The 23,395-nt window shown below is 44.7% G+C and overlaps 2 protein-coding genes across 2 annotated transcripts in view; one reads left to right on the top strand and one right to left on the bottom strand.

Annotated features, from left to right (window-relative positions):
• Positions 1-23,395, bottom strand: part of DIABLO (diablo IAP-binding mitochondrial protein) — a 151,974-nt gene that overhangs the window by 46,422 nt on the left and 82,157 nt on the right. The window lies entirely within an intron of this gene.
• SUPV3L1 (Suv3 like RNA helicase) lies at positions 10,226-12,859 on the top strand. Its single transcript, XM_086942968.1, has one exon. It carries the CDS (start codon positions 10,312-10,314, stop codon positions 12,688-12,690), a length of 2,379 nt encoding a protein of 792 aa, XP_086799094.1. The 5' UTR covers positions 10,226-10,311; the 3' UTR covers positions 12,691-12,859.

Genomic DNA, 23,395 nt, shown 5'->3' with positions numbered 1-23,395 from the left:
TTCCATACCCAAATACTTAAAACTCTTCGGTTGCCAGGTAAGCCCGGAGTCACCCAGAATATTTTTGTCACACAGGTTATTTAGTAATTTCACTTCTGTCTTATCCTTATTCAGGGAGTATCCGGAGACACACGAGAATTCCTCAATTGTGGATAGTAATGCAGGAATAGCTTTATCAGCTTTTTCACTCAAGACCAGCACATCGTCGGCGTAGGCCGTCAGTTTAATTGTGCATCCTGTGAATCGAATTCCTTGAATTTCGGGGTTTTCCCTTATGTAATACAGGAAGGGTTCAATTGCCAGTAGGAACAGGGACGGGGACAGGGGGCAACCCTGTCTTGTGCCTTGTTCTAGGTTAAAAGGGGAGGAAAAAGCACCACCAGCTCTCACTCTAGCGGAAGGACAGGCATATAGGGACATGACTAATTTAGTGAATAGAGGACCCAGATCAAATTTATGAAGCACCGCATTCAAATACGTCCAATCCACTTTGTCAAACGCTTTTTCTGCGTCTAGTGTTATCGCCACAGCTGGTGTGGACAAAAGTTTTGCTTTTTCTATAACGTGAGCCAGAATTCTAGTATTGTCGCTTGACAGCCTATTTTTCAGGAATCCCGCCTGTGATGGATGTATTAAGGACGGTAGAACCTTCTGGATGCGTTTTGCAAGAATCGAGGCCAAGAGCTTGCAATCTAAGTTTATCAGCGAGATAGGTCTGTAATTTTTAGGCTGTTTAGAATCTTTACCTTCCTTGGGAATCACTGCAATTACGGCTTCCGCCATTGTTCCTTTAACCTCTCCTGTGATACTAATTTCTTGGAATACTTCCAAGAGCGGAGTAGCTAGAGCATGGGCGAAGATCTTATAAAAGGGTGCCGTGTAGCCATCCGGGCCAGGGGCTTTCCCCTTTTTGAGGGATTTGATCGCGGTAAAGACCTCGGATACAGAGATCGGCTCATTCAGAGACTCCCTTTCTGTGGCAGCGAGTGTTGGGAGTGCACAGTTTGAGAGATATTTCTCCATTTTTTCCCTGTCGACATGTACGTTCCTAGCATAAAGTTTCTCATAGAATTCTTTGAAAATATTCGCAATTTTATTGGGGTCAGAGCTAGGAGCGCCACTTCTGTCTAGTAGAGAGGCTATAGTGTTTTTTTGAATTTTAAATTTGAGATATGCCGCTAGTCCTTTCCCTGCCTTATTAGAGTCACATATTTTAAAACGCTTCCTTTTATCAAGCCAGATTCCCGCCTTTTCACTAATAAGTTTATTATATGTGTATTTTTGGTTGGACAATTCAATCAGGTCTTCAGGGTTTCTATTATTTAGGTATTTGCGCTGGAGTGTAGAAATGTCCTCTTCCAATTTCAACAGGGCCGCGCTCCGGTTCTTGTTAATTGCAGAGGATATTTTTATGATAAGCCCTCTAATAGTGGATTTTAGCGCCTCCCATCTAATGGTGTCTGAAGTGTCCCCTTTTTTGTTTGTCGTTAGGAAGTCTTTAATGGCGTTGTCAATGGTTTCTTTGTGGTTTGTGTCATTAAGAATAGCGTCATTAAATCTCCACATAGATTGACGAGTGGTTGGTGTGATATTAGAAAGTGTGAGAGAAACGCAAGAGTGATCAGAGACTAACCTGGGGGCAATGTCCGAGTTCTCAACTCTGGCCAGCGCATTTTTAGAAATGAGTATGTAGTCAATTCTCGAGAACGAGTCATGTGGTGGGGAATAAAAAGAGTAATCTCTACCATCAGGATGTAATAAGCGCCACGTGTCTACCAAATGGAACCTATTGCATAATTTCATGAACGCCTTGTGAGCTTTACCTGGGCGAAAGGCGCATTTGGAATCCCTATCTAGTACTGGGTCATACGGAAGATTGAAATCACCCGCCAAAATATTGACTGCCGTGTCTGGGATGGAGTCGATCTGTTTCGTGAGGCCTAACCAGAAAGACGGGTCATGGGCATTAGGTGCATATATTGATGTAATAAAAAATTCAGTATCATCTTTAAGTAGTTTCGCCGATACCCATCTCCCTTTCGTATCCGTGGTTGAGGAGAGTATCTCCACATTCGCACTCTTTGCTACAAGCATTACCACCCCATTCTTTTTAGAGATTGCCTCAGAGCCTATTACGTCAGTACAGGAGACAATAAGTATACAGTAAAATATATAATCTTTGGAATATATGGGGCCCAACAGAGACAAGGAATCACATAAAGACAGTCAACCTGTTGAAAGTTGTATCATGGAGGTTCAAAGTGGGAGGATGACGCATCCAAGGAGGACCACAATTTCCTGTTAGAAGGCTTCCATGTAGCTGACTGCAGTGTCGGATTGTCCGCCCCTCTCAAAAAGGAGAGCCATTCCAACCATATTTTAAAGTTGACTTCCGCAAAAATTTTCCATTTACAGAGGATGACCTTGCACGCCAATGTCAACATGATATCTTGCAGTTGTCTGTCATGTATGTCAGGTAATTGTGTTTCTAAAGGGCCCAAAATGATGTATAAGAATTCCTGAACGGGTGTGATTCCAAATACTTGGTGAATATAAGCAAAGATTTTTCTCCAAAATGTTCTTAATAGGGAACAATCAAAAAGCATGTGCGCCAGGTCTCCAGGTGCTGCCTGGCAGTTCCAACAATTGGGCGTATCTTTTAGATGACATTTGAACAGCTTCTGAGGGGTCCAGGACACTCTGTTCAGCAACATGTATTTCGTTTGACAGAGAATCGGGGAGACCTTATTTGATAGTGCAGTGGTGTGTATTACCTCCCAATCAATCGCTATCCCTGTCGAGTTAGGTTCCGACTCCCACTTGCTTTCCGTTAACTTATGGGGTTTCTTGGGCAGGGGGAGGAGCAATTTATATATTCTGGAGACAAAATGGTCGGCATGGTACAGTATCGGGAGACGTGTGATGAGCCAGGGTAAATCAGTAGTGAGGGTACGTTTAGAGATAACGGATTTCAATTTCAGGAATTGATAGAATTCTATGGGTGGTAAATTAAATGTCTTTTGCAGTGTCGAAAAAGGGATGGGTAGACCGTCTTCATAAAGGTCTTTTACCATATGGATACCACTTTCAGCCCACAACTCCCAATATAGGGTTTTCCCCTCCAGCCGAAACATATGATTATTCCATAGTGATACTAGGGTAGATTTCTTGATCACTGAATCAGTTATGGGACTGGTCGAGCCTGAGGAGGGCTCTTCTGGTGTTTAGTAGGATGTATTTGGAGTGAGGTAAATGGGCTAAGTCCATGCTGAGGAGGGCCGAGAGGGGTGCATGTGCAATTAATAATCGCTCAATAGATAGCCATACTGGAGTATATGATGGAGAGTCAACTAGCCAAAGAGCCCCCTGCTTACAAAGGAAAGCCGTCTAGTAGTTCCTGAACGAGGGAAGGCCCAGGCCGCCTTTCTCTTTTGCCAGCTGCAACTTTTTCACTGATATACTGGCTTTTTTCCCTCGCCACAAGAACTCCCCAAACAACCTAGCCACTTTCTTTTTTTTTTTTTTTTGAAACCTTTATTGCACAATATCAGCAAAACAAATACGGGCCCACAACCATCCGGCCGGCCACGACACATGTTAAGGCAAGTTAGCAAGCTATATGGCAACTCAGTAGTACCTTAGTACAAAATAACAATCAGCCTGGGTTACACTGGGTATCTTCGCACTACCGAGAAACAGGAGAAGGTAAGGTTAATTTTTAAAGTTTTTTAAATTATGTTCCAAAGTATAAAAAATTAGAAGGATCAGAGTTCAAACAATCCACCGATGACATGAAAGGGCAACGTCCACCAGAAGAAATCCAACAAACAGAAAAACATAATCAGAATAGCGGCATGGAAATGATACTACAGGATAAACGATAACAAAATATGTTGCATGCCAGTCGCTGCCCCCCTCACACCGAACCACCCTACTGACCCAAGGAAGAAACAGGAAAAGAAAAGAAAATCAAGAATAGAAAGAAAAAGAAGGCCCATAGAAACTGAAACGGACAAAATAAAAAAACCCTACCCCCCTACCCCCATGCAGAGGCTACGGCCTGCCTACCCCCCCCCCCCCCCCCCCCCTAGCAGTGTGCCTGTCGCCCAAAAAAGAGTACCCGAAATACAGACGAAGAAAGAAAAGGATGAATGAAAGGTATCATATAAAACCGGAGGAGGGCCATATTTATAAGCTCCAGACAACCAGCATGTGCATTCTCGGCCGCCCATCCCCGGATCCCCGAACCAATGTAAAACAACGTTCAACTCCACCGTCTATCCTCCATAGTTCCAGCAGTGCAAGCTACCGCGATCCAAGAAAGGGGGAACACCCTCAACCTTGCCCCCTGCGATCTGGGGTATCAACGTAGTCCAGCTGTACAGTAGCCATCTTGGATGGGATAAGCAAACGGGATGACCCCAACAGAGTAGGACGCTGTCCACAAAAGTCTGTCCATTTCAAAGCCATGTGTGCAACAACGATAGAAAGGGGGACAACGCATTGCAGCAATCCGCCAAGGTCAGCCGGCCAAAGCAGTAGCATCAGCTTCAGGAGAAAGTAGTGAATGTCGCCAGAAGACCACAAAGGAATTGCCAGACATGGCGTCCAGGGACGATTCCCCAGCCACTGCACAAGCCCACAATCACCAGACCTCTTCACCACCATTTCAATCAGTACAAAGGTGGTATCAGGATCACGTACCTCTAACGCCCCGGAGCACACCTGGGTAGGCAATCCGCAGTAATCGGATAAAAGGTGTGGCGCAGTGTCCCGCAATCGAGAGCCAACGCGGCCCGTCGGGGGCACGTAAGGGGAAATAGCGTCCAGTCGGTCCCCTAAATCCCTGGCGTTGTCATGTAGAGCTGCTCCCAAAGTACCCAGAGCGCTCAAAATGTCTCCAATCTCCAGTGGTGCCTTAGGAGGGAAGGGTGCAGCGGGTCTCTGCATATAGGGCTCACGGAGTTGTTGTAGCCCTCGAGGCTGGTCACCATCATCCCTTCCAAGTAGCTGAGCGCCCCGCCGGCTCTCCGCATAATACAACCGGGCCGGGGGCACAGAGGAAGCACAATCCATTTTGACACCATGCACGGTGCCAATGTAACGCAAGCAATCGGTCATATCCCCAGTAACAGCCCGGGATCAGGCACAAGAGCTGAGAGCACGATCCTCAAAATGGCTTCCACCGCTTCGCTGGGAGAGACGAGTGATCAAGCAGGCCCGTCTGCGGATTAGGGCGAAGATACAATGTTGCACTCGCAGCCGCGGTATTTTTCAAACGTAGAGATGAGCGAAGCTGAATGGATCGCCGCATCGGGAAACACAGCATAGCAGCTGCTCTCCGCCGGCCGTCTCTGCCCCGCCTTCAATGTCCGCTGTTAGTGCGATCGGGGCCGACCATCTCGAGGAACAAAGACCCGATCAGCGCCATTCAACGCCAGGGAGGAGGTGAGGGCGCCCCGGCACTTCCACCGCAGGGAGCACGCAGATAAACACACCGTTGGAGTCGGAGTCGCCTCCCGGTTCCGAGGGCTCGACTCAAAAACAGGATCGGTGGCAGGAGAAGTCTCGGTGCGGGAGGAAAGCGAAAGGATCGGCGGAGCCGAGGGATCAAGCGGCCATCATGGTTGCAGGCTAGGCTCCTCCTCCCTAGCCACTCTCTTGATGAACTCGTCTGTAAAAGTCATTGGGAGCATGCTGGCCAGGTAATTAACCAGAGGCGTGGACATCATTTTAAGGGTCTCAGCCCTACCCCACAGGACAAAAACTTGGGTGATCAGCTATCTAATAACGCAGATATCTTTTTTAAAGTTAGATCCTCATTCACCTTCAGGGTTGTTATTAAGTCTTTCCCGAAATCCAGACCCAGGTATTTAAAAGCTTTTGGCTGCCAGGTGAGTGGTCATTCAATTGTGACATCTGCACAGTAGCTGTTGAGAAGTGTTACTGGTTGCCTTCCATCGATGCGCAGATTGAGGTGCTCGTGAATGGGTGGTTATGATTGTTTTAGATCTAATAAATGGTGGAAGACTTTGTAGAGGCCTCTTCATTCAGTACCAAACAAGACTCACTATGGAAGAATGTGACCATAGACTTACAGGACAGTAGAACTTTCTGCCAGGCAATATAAAGTTTCTCACTATGGTGATGGATTTTTTTCCTCAAGGGGATTTATTATGGATTCTTCAGTACTGCCACTACAGATATAGTGCTGGAGTTTCTCAGTGGATTATCGGTGTAGTGTATGAAGGACCACCAAAAGTAATGCTGTGAGACAATGGGACACTTTGTGTCAGAGAAAATGGTTACGTTGTTAGAGGATCATGGTGTTAGACATTTGAATGTGGTTTTGTACAGTCCTTCATGTGGCGACAAGTTTAAATGTGAAACCATAATTAAGGGAAAAGGTATAGGACCATTTAAACAGGCCATACTCCACAAAAGGTTTTTTCTGTTACTTTTTATTGTGAGGTCATGAGGCCAGAATCTAGTTGGTTCCAGGGTGTCTAAAATTTCAGCTTAATAGGAAGGGAGGTTTGTCATGTGAATATCTGCAGAAAGTAAAGAATAGTGTTAAGAAAAAAGAAAAGCACAGTAAACAGTACTTGTCTTTAAACTGGTATAGAAGACTAAACAATGCACATTATGTATAGGTGACTTGGTAATTATATGGAAAGTAACCAATGGAGAATCTACGTGTACCAAACCAGTTAACATTTCTTAGGTGAGTAAAGATTTTGTTTAACTGAAAGGGAATGGGTGGCGGAACAATAGGAGTATCATTATATCACAAAGAGATCACGTTAGTGTTTTACAAGATGAACAAAATGGATAGTCACATGATCAGACGGGGTTTAGTTCAAGCCCAAGTAATAAGAACGGTAAAGATATGGACGCACGCCTAACACCTCGAATGACCTAACGATTCGGACTGTGAAAAGACTGCGCGGATTTATCAAGGTCCTACATGTTTTTATGGAAATAGAGCCACTTACATGACAATTACGGGATTCTTGGTACGGCAAGGATTTAAATGCTTTTAATTACTGCTACGTGGGCTCTACTCACTTTTGTATTGCCGGAGATACAGATAGTTATCATGTAATTGTTCGAGTGGGAGGATCATTTGATGACCCATATGTGGATTGAATGCAATTCTAATAATCCTAAATGAAACCTTGAAAATGTCCAGAAGGACGAAATGCGCGTCGGCTGCCGTTATCAGTCTGTAATTGAATGAATTAAAAGATCGGATGCGTCAATTGCTGTGAATTACTTCAAAGGAACCTCTATGGTTGGCGGGGTCTCGGATTACTGAACGAGGTTAAAAGTAACGATTCTGTGGTGTGCTTTGATGCTTATGTTTGGACATTCGATCTAGACTGCTGTTGCTACTCCAGCAGGCGCGGTGCGTCCATTGGGGCGTAGCCCCACTAAGCCCCATGGACCCACCGCGTCGCCACTAAACGACATACACATTTTTTTAAAAATTGCGCTACTTGCCGGCCGAGAATCCGGGAGACACCCGACTTTCCCGGAGTGCGCAGGGGAGGGGGTGGGGGCCTGATAAAGCTGCGCATGTCAACTTTTGGGCACAAACATGCCCGCGCATGCGCAGATTGTTTCCCCCCTGATTTTCCCTTTAGAGAGAGGACATGGGGCGGGCGGCAGCCCCCGGGGTTGTACAGGGCGACTGGGCGAGCAGTTATGGTGCCCCCCCAGCCAATCCTGGCTGGGGGGGGGGGGCACCATACAGCGCCAGGATTGGCTGGTCAATACCTAGCCCGGGTACATAACCCCCTGTCTGGGGGGCCAGAGCTCTCTCCCTCCCTCGTACTGCGGCCTCTGTTTGTTTATGGGGTTCGTTTGATGGAAGACTTGACCTCAGACCTGACCTGACCGGACCCAGGAAGGAATACTTGAGAGGGTGACACTGCGACAGTCAAGTCCCGAAGGAACCGCTCGGCCAGGGAGACCCGGCGTTCACACCAGCTCAGGTATGATCAGAGTGCTATGAAGGAACATTGTTTACTAAACGGGTTCACTGTAGTAGTGTAGTGTACACGGAAAGTGAAATCCGACCTTGAGAAATATAGACGCCGAGTGATTTTTATTTATTAAATTATGCCGCAGTAGCAATCGCCAGTTAGGCAGCACAGGTTTGCTTATGAAATGTGGTGATAGAAAAGTAAATACCTGATTAACTCATTAAAGAAACACTATAGGAAGTAACGTCGTTATGCACGCGCTTGGAATGGCGGTTTTTGGCGCGCTGCTACAAATGAGTGTAGCTTTATCGGCCATCTAACTGCTAATGACTCGTTTTGCTGCCCTTATTTAGACTCGTTTTGCTGGCCCTTCTGCCCTCATTTACACTCGTTTTGCTGCCCTTCTGCCCTCATTTACACTCGTTTTGCTGCCCTTCTGCAACATTTGTGTTTGTCAGTGTTACATGCAATGTTTATTCCCCACGATCCCCACCCCTTTATGAATGATGGATGCAGGATGGATGAGTGGATGGATGGATGGGTGGATGCATGAATGAATGAATGATGGATGCAGGATGGATGGGTGGACGGATGGGTGAATGCATGAATGAATGATGGATGCATGAATGAAAGATGGATGCAGGATGGATGGGTGGGTGGATGCATGAATGAATGATGAATGCAGGATGGATGGGTGGGTGAATGGATGGGTGGATGCATGAATGAATGATAGATGCAGGATGGATGCATGAATGGATGCAGGATGGATGGATGTATGAATGAATGATGTATGAATGCAGGATGGGTGGGTGGGTGGATGCATGAATGATGTATGGATGGATGCAAGGTGGTTCCGGCTCGCTTGCTGCGCTTGCTCGCTGCGGTGCAATATGCAAATTAGTTTACGCCCCCACCACTTTCAAATGTCACTAGCCGCCCCTGTACTCCAGTGGACTTATACCCAAAGTGCGCGGGTGTAATGGCACCATAAGAGGACCCTCACAAAACATGAAATGGTAAAATTGGTTTCAAAAGAAACAATATCACTGATTCATAGATGTGCAATCGAAAAGCATACCCACGGCCATTATATGTGCAAGAAGATATGGAGAGGTCACAAACTCGTCTTGTGCTTTACATGAAAACAGTAATGCTTAAACTGTTTCGAGAACTTGATGATTTAGTGGCGTCAGATGTAAGCGTGTGCATACTTACATCATGAGATTGAGATAAATCAGCTATGGACTGTGACGTACAAGGAAATTGGTTGGCGCATGCACATAAACCGATACACATTCTTGTTGTTACGGCTCCAACAGTCGCAGGCTGTTTACTAAGTGCTCCTCACAAGCCGACAACTGCGTCTCTGATTGATTAACCCCGAGCTGCAGTTAACTGCAAGCCGTATAGGCAGAATTCCGACAAGGGAGTCCGCGTGGTCAGGACTGTTCGCCTGTTCCTCCCTGTCCACCTTCAGCTGCCAACACATGCGCAATGATCTGGGCGATTTTTCGACTCCTCTTCGAGCAGGGAACGTTGATAATTATCGCGTAAATTCTTCATAGAACTGGGATATTCCACCTTCAGCCTGTTTTCTCATAACAGAGACCGCACAACAGCAGTCTACTGCTAGCATTTACGCGGAAATCGGACTAAACCGCCAAGGCTGACTGCGGCAACATAGACATCGAAGAGGGACGAAAAACTAACAGCCTTCCAAAAGTTACTACTGTTATTGCAGCGGTCACCCCGCTGTTGGAATGCACATAACTCCACGCAGTGCGGAAATCAGCAAAAATTGTATTTATTTCCAACAAACAGTACTTTATACGAACGCTACCAAGACTATGTCGTTTACAATTTTTTATTCAGCTCTGTTCTAAATCTTTCGTGTGACCGCCCACATGTAACATGGCCGACGCTTTTGCAATCTTTTGTTCGTGTAATGTTCTCAGTTTTTATCATTTCTGTTCCTATTGTGAAGCGCTCTGACGCCTTCGGGTAAAGTCCGCGCTATATAAAATTGCATAAATAAATACATTTCCAGCTGAACCGTGGAGGATTCGGCCTCTGTTCGCCATCGTTCGTGGGATCACCCACACCTAACATGGCTGACGCTTTCCAGCTGAACCGAAGAGGATTCTGCCTCTGTTCGCAATCTTTCGTGGGATCACCCACACCTAACATGGCCGACCCTTTTCAATAGACCTGCGATGTAAGCTGCCTCGTGTGGGCATTTTTCTGCGCGCTCTAGAATTCGCAGTGTTTCGGCTCACTGTTACCCGGAAGACCTTACTGCCCATATTTCTATCCTGTGGTGGTCATGTCCGTGCTCCGCTTCTTTTGGGCACTCTCCCGCGGCAAAGCATGTGTTCCCTCACGTACTTGGTCCAGGTATGGTGGGCCCCGGCGCGCTTGGCTGGTCTCTAGCCGCTCTATGGTATCCTCCAAGGGGGACGACTGTCAGCCAATGGACACTTCCCTGTTTGTACCTGTACAGTTAAAGCCCATGCAGAACTTGGAGGGTGACATTGGGGCTGAACTGACCCGGGCCTTGGACAGAGGAGAGATCTTGAAACTGTTAAATCGATTTTACAAAAGGAAAGAAATGCAAAAGCTGGCCGGGGAAAACGGGTTAGACGCACGTCTTTTTCACCAAGCTTTTATAAGCTTTAGAAGACATTTAATGGAGTCAGAATCGTTGGATGTGGACCTGCATATTATTCTAAATGACATATGCTGTGATGCAGGTCATGTTGATGATCTTTTCCCATTTTTTATGAGACACGCAAAACAGATCTTCCCCATGCTGGACTGCATAGACGATCTTCGTAAAATCAGTGATTTAAGATTACCACCCAACTGGTATGCTGAAGCAAGGGGTATTCAACGAAAAATTGTATTTCATGCTGGACCTACAAACAGTGGAAAAACCTACCATGCAATCAAAAGGTACTTGGCAGCAAAATCAGGCGTATATTGTGGTCCATTAAAATTGCTGGCACATGAAATCTTCCAGAAAAGTAATGATGCTGGTGTGCCATGTGACCTAGTAACAGGAGAAGAAGTGGTGCACGTTGATCCAGGCGGCAGACCAGCCAGTCATGCGGCATGTACTATTGAGATGTGCAGTGTTACAACACCTTATGAAGTTGCAGTGATTGATGAAATTCAGATGATCAAAGATACATCAAGAGGATGGGCATGGACTAGAGCCCTTTTGGGACTGTGTGCAGAAGAAATTCATGTATGCGGAGAAGCTGCTGCTATAAATTTGGTGACCAAACTCATGCTCACAACAGGAGAGGAAGTCGAGGTACAAAACTACAAGAGGCTTACCCCAATTACTGTACAAGATCGTGCTTTGGAAACATTGGATAACCTAAACCCTGGTGACTGCATTGTTTGTTTCAATAAAAATGACATTTACTCTGTGAGTAGACAGATTGAAGCCCGTGGGTTAGAATGTGCAGTCATATATGGAAGTCTTCCACCAGGAACAAAATTGTCTCAGGCAAAGAAATTTAATGATCCAGATGATCCATGTAAAATTCTAGTTGCAACAGATGCTATAGGAATGGGACTTAACTTGAGCATTAAACGAATCATTTTTAATTCTCTGGTGAAGCCTACCATTAATGAAAAAGGGGAAAAGGAGATTGACATTATCACAACATCTCAAGCCCTGCAGATTTCTGGTCGTGCAGGGAGATTCAGCTCAATATTTAAGGAAGGATTTGTCACCACAATGCATCGCGAGGACCTGGTATTGCTGAAAGAAATTCTGAATAAGCCTGTTGATCAAATTGAGACAGCAGGTCTGCACCCCACTGCAGAGCAGATAGAAATGTTTGCTTATCAGCTTCCTGATGCTACTCTGTCAAATTTAATTGATATTTTTGTGAGCCTTTCAAAAGTAGATGGACATTACTTTGTCTGTAATATTGATGATTTTAAATTTGTTGCAGATATGATTCAACACATTCCTTTAAACCTGAGAGCAAGGTATGTGTTCTGCACAGCACCCATCAATAGAAAACAGCCTTTTGTCTGCACCTCATTGTTGAAGTTTGCCAGGCAGTTCAGCAGAAATGAGCCACTGACATTTGATTGGATGTGCAGACATGTTAATTGGCCACTTATCCCACCAAAGAACATCAAGGAACTAATGCATCTAGAAGCTGTTCACGATGTCCTTGATCTCTATCTGTGGTTAAGTTACCGGTTTATGGATATGTTCCCTGATGCTAACCTTATAAGAGTAATACAGAAAGAACTTGACAGTATTATACAGATTGGGGTGTGCAACATTACAAAACTAATTAGAGTTTCGGAAACAAATATTACCATGCCTATGGCGCACGCATCTCCACTAGCCAAAACGAATGTGAATTACGGAATTCAAAATCTAGAAGAAATGAGTGCTCATAACAGTATACCGGCCAATGTCCTACGAAGTCCTGGTCAGAGAAGAATGAGAGGATCCAAAACACTGAGTTCAGGCACTGCTGAGTTGAAGTCAGATAAGCATGGCCATAGAAGTGGTCCTCTTTCTGCCAAATTAGTGAAAGAAGGTCTATTGACACCGGAACTCTTAGAACAGCTTGAAAAAGAATGGCTAATTCAACAGAAAAAAAGTGGATCGTTACCTAAGCAAAGAGACAATGAATATAGTGGTTCAAAAGGCAAATTGAAGAAGTAGGAGTACTTGTCATTGAAAATATTTATATTTTTATGGATAAAATGAACATCTACTTTTTAATGACAAGGACCTAGTTGACAGCCTCTGTAAATAAGAGATGCATCATCATCAGATTTATTTGTTTCACAAACAACAACCATAAAAGATATATGCATATAAAATCAGTTTTGAGAGGTCATGTTAATTATTTTTCGCAGTAATCAATCCGTATAACTTTATCTTAAAATCCATACACACATCTATAACAAAGATTCAACGGTTCCCACTGCCCATCCAACCTGGGCTTAGTATTGTTAACCAAAAGTACAAGGTCCAGATGTAAACAAAACCAAGTCAGGGTAATACTAAAAATAAAATGTCACAAGCTCAAACAGACCAGCCCTCAGTTAAAAATATAAAACAGGGTAATGTGGGCTCAGCAGAGGAGCCAATATATCTCATTAATACTATAAAGTGCCATATGCATATCTACACACATATCTAAAAGTAAAGTGTTCTGTGTAAAGTGCTAACATAATCCCGTTACAGAATTGCTTGAGTTCTCACCACAAATTACATGGGGTTTGGATTACGTTACTTACCCTGTAAGCATCTGTTATTGGCATGTCGTGCTGTAGATTCACATGCTGTGCCTAAATCCACCATACAGTGTCGGGCTTGGATGATTACAAGTTGTTTTTCTTCAAGAAGTTGTTGAAGTCATGAGGTTGTGTGTCTCCTCTTGTTGGTGATACTGTGCATGGGCTTTGACTCCATTGTTCAACTGGTTTGTCGTAGGTGGGTGAGAATTGAGTTGTAGTAAGTATTAGTAATGTGATGTCCATGCAAGTAATGTGAATTAATGTAAATTAACTGTGACCTGCACTGGCTTCCGGGCAGGAGGGAGGGTGCATGTGAGTCTACAGCACTACATGCCAAGAACAGATGCTTACAGGGTAAGTAACATAATCCGTTCAAGGCATGTATGCTGTAGATACACATGCTGTGCATCAACTGTAAAGCAGTCCCTCTCCTGAAGCGGTGGCTAGCCTGTTGGAGTTGCAGTTGTTGGAAAGATTCCGTAGTACTGCTTGGCCAACTATGGTATGTTGATGTGCTAGTACATCCACACAATAATGTTTTGTGAAAATGTGTGGTGTGAACCATGTTGCGGTTTTTCAAATGTCAGCAAGAGGAATATTGACTTAAAATGCCATATAAGCCCTTTATTTTATGAGTTGAGTGAGCTTTAGGGCTAACAGGTAAAAGTCTTTTAGCTTTAGCATAGCAAGTTTGGATATCTTTTGCTATCCATCTTGAAATTCCACTTTTTGAAATAGCATTTCCAGTGTGGGGAGGTAATTGCTTAGTCTTTCTAAAAGTTTTTGTCTATCAGTGTAGGACATCACAGCTCATTTCACATCCAATATAAGTAAATCTCTTTCTGTAGCAGAGTCCGGTTCTGGAAAGAATACAGGAAACTCTATTGATTGATTAATGTGATAAGGTGAAACTACTTTAAGGAGAAACTTTGGATTTGTTCTAGGAATTATTTTGTCCCTATGCAGCTAGAAAAATGGTTCTTCTAAGTTTAATAATGCCTGGAGCTCACAAACACGTCTTAAGTGAAGTAAAGTGACAACTACTAGCAAAGCGACTTTCCAAGACAAATAATTGGATTTGGCATGAATGTAGTGGCTCAAATTGAGACCCCATTAGCCTTGTTAGTACAATATTAAGGTTCCATACTGGTGCAGGTGTAACAACTCTTACAAGTCCTTCCATACATTCCTTAATAACTGGTATTCTGAACTATAGGCTAGACCTGAAGTTTGATGATGGAACAAATACAAAATACTTGTTTGTATTTGTGTATGTAAAGTATTAACCTTTTGATGCTGACAGTATAGAACACATTGTTTTCATTTAGCAGCATGGCTTTGAGTGGTTGTAGGCCTACAAGCTTGTTTAAAAATATCCATACATTGCTGTGATACATTTAAGTACCCACATTCTATGACTTTCGGAGCCATATTGCAATCTCCCTGGGATTGGGATGTCTTACTCTGACAAGGTTCTGTGGGAGAAGGTCTGGGTTAAGGGAAGCTTCTGGTGTGGAACTAGGGAGAGTTCCAGTAATGTGGTAAACCATGATTGACGAGCCCATGTTGGAGCTCTGAGAACTATGGTGAGGGAGGTCTGTCAGAGCTTTCGGACCACTAATGGATGTAGTGGGAGAGGTGGAAAAGCGTAGACAATTATCCTGACTAATTCATCCATACACTTTGGATAGGGTGTGTGGGAACCTGAATGCAACGTTTAGGCATTATGCGTTCTTTGGGGTTGCAAATAGATCTATTTGTGGGAATCACCATTTTTTAAAAAGTATGGTAGGAGAACTTTGGGGGTGAAGTTCCCATTCGTGGACTTGTTGCTGCGTTCTGCTCAGCAGGTCTGCAACTTGATTGCTTGTCCCTTGTACATGTTCTACCAGAATAAGAATGTTGTAATGTATTGCTAAGCGACAAATGATTTGGGCTAAGCGGAATAATTGCAGAGAGTACGCCCCCCCATTTCTGTAAAAAGTTTATTATTGTCATATTGTCCCTTTGGATTAGGACAACTTTGTGCAGTAGGTGAGGTAGGGACGCTTTCCATGCTAGGTGAACAGCCTGTAGCTCTAGGTAATTGATATGGAGACTTTTTAGTGTTTCGAATCCCACACCCCGTGAATTGTTAGTCTGCAGGTCAGTTCCCCAACAAGTCAGGGATGTATCTGCTGTGAGATGTGTAATCAGGCATGTGGAACTATTGATATGCAGAAGGCCATCATGTCTAGAAGTTGCATGAGTATTTTGCATGTGACTTGGGTCCCAAGTTGAATGTATTGGATTAGTGACTCAGTGTTTTTTGTAAATTGTCTGAATTTGGGTATGCTAGTCCCAGGGAAGCGTAGAGTATAGCTCTTAAATATGGCTGTATTGGCCATATCTGAAGGTCCGATTTTTGCAGATTGATGGTAAACCGTATTTGATGTAATAGGGTGTGCATTTGTTGTGTAAGCCGTTTGCAAAGTTGGGAGTGGTTTGCTTTTATGAGCCAAATCCTCCAAATAAGGAAACACTTGTAAGTTTTGCCTGCGGAGATGTACCACCACTACTGCTAAATATTTTGTGAATACCCATGGTGCGGTAGTGACACCAAAGGGAGGAAACTTGAATTGATAATGTTTCCTTAGAAGACAAACCATGCATATTTCTGGTGTCAGGGATGTACGAGTATGTGGAAATAGGTATCCTTTAGGTCTCAAGCGGCCATGTTGTTGCCTTTTTGAAACAGTGGAATCACTTCCTGGAGAGTGCCCATGTGGAAGTGGGCTGATTGGCTATAATGATTGAGTGGTCTGAGGTCAAGAATGGGTCGAAGTGAGATGTCTTTTTGGGGAATGAAGAAATATAATGAATATACCCCTGTTCCGTGATATGGTTTTTGGACTGGTTCTATAGCCCCTTGAGTAATAGAGCTAATATCTCCTGTTGGAGGAGAGATTTGTGCTGTGTGGATAGTTTGTTTTTGCGAAGGGTCATTTTTTGTGGCGTTGTGATAAGCTCCAGACAATAACCATGTTGGATAACGGCAGCATTCACGCGTGGTAGGAGTACTCGACCAACTGATTTCGGATGACTGTTACCTCATTTCCACAGTTATATAACAAGTGGATGGAATTTTAAATTGTGGTGTGCCATATGAACAGTCCTGATCGGGATTATGATATCCAACTATTTCTGTTAATAATTGTGATGATAAAGCCCTGATGAAGTCCTGTCCTATATAAACGGACGAAACATGTGTTGGCATGAAGCTATTTTGTTAAGAATCTTGTACCTAGGAACTAAAATTAAGAATATGAAATATAATGTCTGAATAAATGACATTGGAAATCTACGTATGATACAGACCTGACTTTGACTTTGGAGTGCTTGGAGTTCAAACGTAAAGAGTGAGGAAAAGACTGTGGTCTACTTTCCAATTGAGGCAGACTTGGTGGCTCTACCTGCTCCTTAAGCACCCTATATAAATGTGTTTCTTTAGTTTGGACAACTGGAGACCATACTGGTGTGGGCGCCACTTCCCCAAGTCACCAATATTATTGTAACAAAAAACCATGTTGGATAATGTCCAACACCCACTGATGTGTTGTGATGTTTTTCCATGTCAGTAAGAAATTATGAAGGCATCCCCGACAGGTGTTAAGTTGTCGGGGGGAATGGTAAGAAAGTTATTGTTTGGTGTTTGTATTTCCGGTCCGGGCATTATTTCCGCAACCACGGCCTTTGAAATTATTTCTTCTGTAGGGTCCCCTGTAAAAGGTTTTACCAGTGGATAATTGTCCCTGATTTTTATAGGAAGACCCTGTGGTGTCAGTGAAGGCAGGTCTTTCCCCGTGTTTGCAATTGGGCCTATGAAAGGACCCCTGATACGCGGGGGTTTGTAAAGCCCCCGTTAATTTAGCAACACATTTTGAGTTATTGGTGATTAGTTTCCCCTCATTAACAATTTCAGAACCCCTTTTCTTGTACTCTCCTGGGATATGTTGGAGGAGCCCCTCCATTTCATCCCAATGAACCCTGTCGTAACGAGATAAAGGAGTTTGATTGTTGGCAATATGCTATTAATTAGCAGATTGTGCTGTTAGACCTTTTACCTGAAGCGTCAATTTATTTTGACTATTTCTGGGGGAGGTGAGTGTCCAGCTGTTTGAGAGTTTGCTTTTTTGCATCCATTAGCCACTACCAGTGAGTCTGATGTTAATTGTCCACTGATGTATATGGGTTCAGGTGGTGCAGTCTTATAGTTTTTGTCCACTTGTGGTGTTATTAAAATACATGTCTTTACAGGGTCCTTCAAAATGTCACAAAGCATTCCTTTAAGGTATGGTAAATATTGTGACCCCCTTTGAACAGTGGATAGTGTTTCGAAAAGAAAATCAACTTCGATAGGGTTTCTATGTAAAGCCACATTATGAAAAGCTGCAGCTCTGGCTATTAGATAATGATAGGCAGAAACATCATGTGGTGGTGATGGACATGTAGGTTAAAGGTCTAGGTCTGTATCCTCATGTGGCTATGTCACAAGCATCCCCAGGATGTGTCTCCTCTGCTTTTTTATTATCCTCCTTTATGATGGTTGAATGGGGAGACATGTTGCCTGCTTCAGAATCTTGTAGTGAATCACGTGGTCGAGTGGCGTTGGTGGGTTTGGTGAGTTAGGTATGGAAATGTGTTACGGGCTAGTAGCAATGTCCTTTTTTAGGTCTCGCCTACGCAGCGCGCACGCGTTGCTTAGGAGGAGACCTTTAGAAATCTATTCCCTTTTTCAGGTAAAAACGTGCATGCATTGCATTGCTTTGAATGCCAACGCGTGCATGTTTTTCGATTCCCTTGCGGAAGTGAGCTTTGAAACCATCTGTTTGTAATTAACAGATGGTTCCTGCTCGCTCCCGCAAGGGAAACAGGCTCAGACCCCCTCCTATCTCCCTTCACCCTGCTGCCTCCTCCTCTTCTCTTCAAATTTGTTTTTTTACTTTCAGCACAAGGTGCGCACTTTTTTTTACCTTGGAGTTGGTCGATATTGGTGGAGATAGTCACTTCTGTTCCACATGCACACTCGACTGAGGCTCAGGCCCATGATGCAGAGAAGGGCAGGATTATAGCCCCTGAGCCCACTGCCAATGGATTGTCAGTTGTTAAAGGGCCTCCCCTTGAACGTACCAGATCGTAGCATTATAGCCTGCTTTGACGGGGCTATACATGCCAGCTCCTTGAGTGGGAGAAGGGGCATTGACTGAAGGATTTTAATTCTAGTTAAACATTCTACCCGCACAGTGCAGAATCTTCCAGATTAAACATGGGGGACCAGAGTGAGACACAGAAGCAGAGGCCCTTATTGACACTGACGGCAAAGGTCAAGTGTTGTTTAGATGACAGCTTTGCCACCGTCAAAAAACAGCGCAGAATACTGCCCGAATGTTGGTGACAATGGTTCTGCAGAGGCAGATCTGTGAGTCCTTAACTGAACAGTTTCTGTTCACGCGATAGTTAATGTTTGTCATGAAGATGGCTGTGAGTTTAACAAGTTGCTGGTGACATTTATTCAACCTCATGCATGGCACAGGCTTACAGCATGGTCGATTCCTCCTATCTGAAGCTTCAGCTCAATGAATGACTTACCACTGAGCTGGGAAGCAGCCCTGGTTAAGAGCACTGTGAAAATGCACGCATGCACTACACAGAGCTATGTTATGTTATATCCATTTGTAGCGCGCTTGGATACTCGTGAGTGTCCCGGCGAGAAGCCAGAGGGGTACAAGGAGAAGCTATCAAGCAAAGAAGTAAGTCTTAAGTTTCCTTTTGAACACAGCTGGGTCCTGGATGGACTGCAGAGCAAGGGGGAGGGCAGCCCAGGCTAAACTTGCCTTCACCACAAGAGAGCTACCACCCAGCCTCTGGAGCTTAAAGCGCGGGACCCGAGCAAAACGAAGAGACATAGATCGGAGAGCAGGCAAAGGAAAGTAAAACGAGAAGCGCCTCTGAAGATAAAGGGGGTTATAACCATGAAGAGCACGGTGGGCCAAAACCAGAGATTTGAACTTGAACCTGTCTGCCACAGGCAGCCAATGAAGAGAGCGCAATTGAAGAGCCACACTATTCCTCGCCGAAATGCCCAATAACCGCCTGACCACCGTATTCTGGGCCACCTGGAGCTTTTTAAACCGGTAGACAGGGGCGCAAGCATAGAGGGCATTGGCGTAGTCTAAGCGTGACAAAATCAAAGCACACATGACAGTTTCTCTTGCTGCTTGCAGGAGGAGTGGAAAGAAATTCCTCAGTCTTAAGAAGGCCGAAACAGCATCGGGCCAGTTTCTTAATGTGTGTTGTGTAAGAAAGACTCTTATCGAACCACACTCCCAGATTTTTAGCGGGGTGTCCCGAGGAGAGGGGCAGAGGAGAGTCAGGTGGCCACAGCTGCTCTCGGAAGTCAGCAGGAAACTTACCATAGAGCAAAATCTCAGATTTTTGTTAATTGCACTTGAGCTGTGCATCCGCCAGCCATTTAAAGATGGAAACTAGGCACTGTTGCGCCTCTGCAACGGAATCTGATTATTAGTCCCAGGTAAACAGCAACTGAGTATCGTCCGCATAGGTCATCACCTTAGCCCCAAGCTCCTCTGCCCGATATATCTATGGCGTAACATAAATGTTAAAGAGGAGAGGGCTAAGGGAAGAGCCCTGCGGGACTCCAATGGTAACCAGCTGAGGGGAGGAAGAGACAGGAGGGAGCCAAATCTACTCAACCCGCTCCTCCAAGAAAGACCTAACCCAACCCCAAACAGCTCCCGATACACCAATCTCTGCTAGACAGGCCAAGAGAAGAGCATGTGGGACCATGCCGAACGCCGCCGAGAGGTCCAGCAAAATTAGTGCTGCCCTCCCATCTGCGTCGAGGCACTCCCCGATAGCCTCCGCCACCTCTACTAAAACAGTCTCAATGCTGTGAGAGGCTCGAAACCCTGATTGAGCTGGGTGCAGAAGTCCCCCAGTCTCCACATATTCTGTAAGTTGTTTATTGACCACCTTCTCACAGACCATGGCAACAGCCAGAAGGAGGGAGATGGGTCGGTAGTTCCCAGGATTAAGTGGATCCAGAGACGTTTTTTTAAGAAGTGGCAAGATCTTCGCCTGCTTACACCCTGAGGAACAGCTGCTGTCTGAAGAGACAGATTGACGATACAGTTCACCTCTAGATGTACACTCTCTGCCACTGCTGCCAAAAGCCTGTTCGGGCAGGAGTCAGAAGGGGAACCGGAGTTGAGCCCCTGAGGATTTTAAGGGATTCCAGGGGGTCGACTTCTCTAAATGTTGACAAAGAGCAGGTGTAAGCGCCAGGTTGCACCGCCAAAGGTCACTCGCGGCAACCATTACCAGAAGGAAATGTAGCCTGGATGGCCTGAATTTTATCTCTGAAACAGCATGAGAGCGTTTACACCAGGCGAGAGAAGATGGGGTCACACTCGCTTGAGCCCGCAGTGATGTAAAACTCTGCACTATGGTAAAGATTTCTTCAGCGTTGTTCCTGGCAGAATCAATGCGAGCTGCAAAGAAGTGCCCTTTAGCTATGGGAATGGCATCGTAGTAAATTTTTTGCATTGCTCTGAGCTTCCTCTTGGCTATGGGGCAGTAACCACTCCTGCGTCAAGCACGCTCCAAAATCTTGCAATCATGCTTAGCAGCTTTAAGAGTCAAATTGAACCAAGGTTTAGAGGCTATGGGAAAGTTTCCATTATTGAGAGTGGAGACATCCTCGGAAGTGGCAGGGAGGAGTTGTTAAGGCTCCCAGTTGGTGTGCACATCCCCGCAATTGCTCGGAATGCTGTTAAGGTGGAAAGACGTATAAATTGCTGTACATTACTGTTGACACAAAGTGCACTTATTTTCGTTGTCATGTGTAAAGTGCAAGACCTACAAAAAGCAACAATTACTCATAGTTCTGGCCAGCAAAATACGCTCAAAGAACAACTCTGCACAGATCTGGCAGTCGTGGACTATGTAGGCTTCAAATATCACCCACGTTTGCATATTTAAAGAAAGTGCATTTCAGGACACGTGACGTTTCCTCTTAGTGATGCCCAAGACACGAAGGGTCGGAATAGATGGGATGCAGAAGGGATGGGGTCACTCAAGTGCTTCGTTGAGTACAGCCGGCATTGGTGGGTTCTGCCTGAGCTCTTGGAAGCAATAGTTTCTGTAAAGAAAGCCCTTTAAATCGGGTGTAAAAGAAGCCACGTTCAATGCTCCAAGTAGACGTATAAGGTACAAGGAGCACAACATGTTTTACTCATTCACGCTGTTGTTTATCTGCTCTATATCTGTGAATATGCGTGAGATATATGAGGGACAGGGGGTGGAGTTCCCGATCCCACTTTATAAATCTCTATATGGTTCTTCTCACCTGGCTTGAGGAACCCACTGTTGTGAGTGAGATAGGTATCCCTGAGTATCTGAGACACTTATTCATGTACCTCTTTGAAATTTCTCATGTAATCTCTTGGTCAGTCGTGCTTTTGTGGCATGGACAGAGTGCACGGACAAAGGACTGAAGCCTCATGGCAATATTATATATGGAATTAAGCTAACTCTGTGGCAAAAATCTAAGCAGCACACACGCACTACAGAAGTGAGAGAGAGAGATGTATTTAAACCTTTTTCTCAGCATCCGCAAGCAATCATAAAGAGAGTGAGGAGACACACTGCACTGGCCGCACAGTCCGTTTCGGCATTCTGACTGATGGACAGTACTGAAGTGTGTGAGACATCCATGTGTTCCTTATCACATGATCACATTAAAGTGCTGTGTTTGATTTCCACACACCACAGACTGAGAACCTGCTGCTGCATTAGATAACCTACTTCCCTCCATCAGCTTCGATTCACCAAAGTGAAAAGGAGTAGTGGAAGTGACATGACAAATCCTGTGATCCCCAAAGACATTGGAGAGTTTCCCCCCTAATCTCTCCCTGATCTATTCCTCAGGATTTGATTTGGGGCTGAGGGAGAGGAGATGGGCAAGGACATGGGACTTCAGAAGGCTCACAGGACCCTCGTAACCTGGCCCACAAGACCAGGGGTAGAATTGTCAGTGCCAGGGGGACCAAAGAGGAAGTCAGTGGTATTATCTGATAGCCCCAAATTGATACCATGCTTATTTCAAGTCAGCATTGAAGCATCTCTTCATATTGATTCAGGCAGTATTCAGTTTTTCCCACCAATCATCTGCTGACATACCAACATACTGCAATTGTTTCCCTCTGGGGTGGGTGGAAGGCTTAAGCTACTCCTGTCTTGGTTCAACCACAGCTCCCATTGTTATTGTCAATTTATCTGAAGGCCTCAGAGTTAGCAGTTGTTGGAACTCTGACCTGGTTTGTGCATTCGAGCGGACATCATAAAGAGACCATGTCTGCTACCAAAGGCCAGAGGAGTTGCTTCATTGGGGGGTAGGATTGTCGACATTAAAGCGGGAAGTGCCAATTCAGGTTTCTTGAGATTGCATCGCCTCTAAGGAGAGAAAAATAAAGATATTCCGATTACTTGCTGAAGTAAGAGAGATTACTCCCATTTCTAAATTTTAGCTGTGCGGGGTAGTCACAACGCGTTGCCGCGTGATAAACAGTTCGCTTCCTCCTACTCTGAAAGTGTCTTTTTTCTCTCTAATGTGACTCCAGGTTTCACCACCCTGTGTTTTTTCCAGAACCTCTCCGGGCAATGTTCCAACACTTGTTATGTACATTTGTTTTTAACGAAGAGGTTTGATTAATAAATAGGTACCAAGCAGAGGAAAAAATCATTTACATAAGTGAAAATGCTTCCATCAGTAGTGAGGATTGCAGGTACTTCAAAGCAGAACGTGTAGACATAGATTGGGGCACCTAAGTTGTTAATTGTAAACAGATATACACGTTTAGAGAGCTGTTGTCTATATATATGTTATGCCTCTTTACACTGCAAAGCAAGTGTTTCGGTTCATTCATTGCACCCCAGGCCACATCTTTGGAATAATGCTTACTGCTACGCAGAACGTGCAGTATTAAGATCAGAAAAGCAGCAATCAACTCTAAAAAGTACCATAAAGACACCACTAAACTTCAAAAAGGGCAACACCACCAGCC

This window comes from Lissotriton vulgaris, chromosome 11 (genome assembly GCF_964263255.1).
Source record: "Lissotriton vulgaris chromosome 11, aLisVul1.2, whole genome shotgun sequence".
Lineage (NCBI taxonomy): Eukaryota > Metazoa > Chordata > Amphibia > Caudata > Salamandridae > Lissotriton > Lissotriton vulgaris.
The sequence above is the reverse complement of the archived record's forward strand: the minus strand, read 5'-3'. Positions and strand labels throughout refer to the sequence as shown.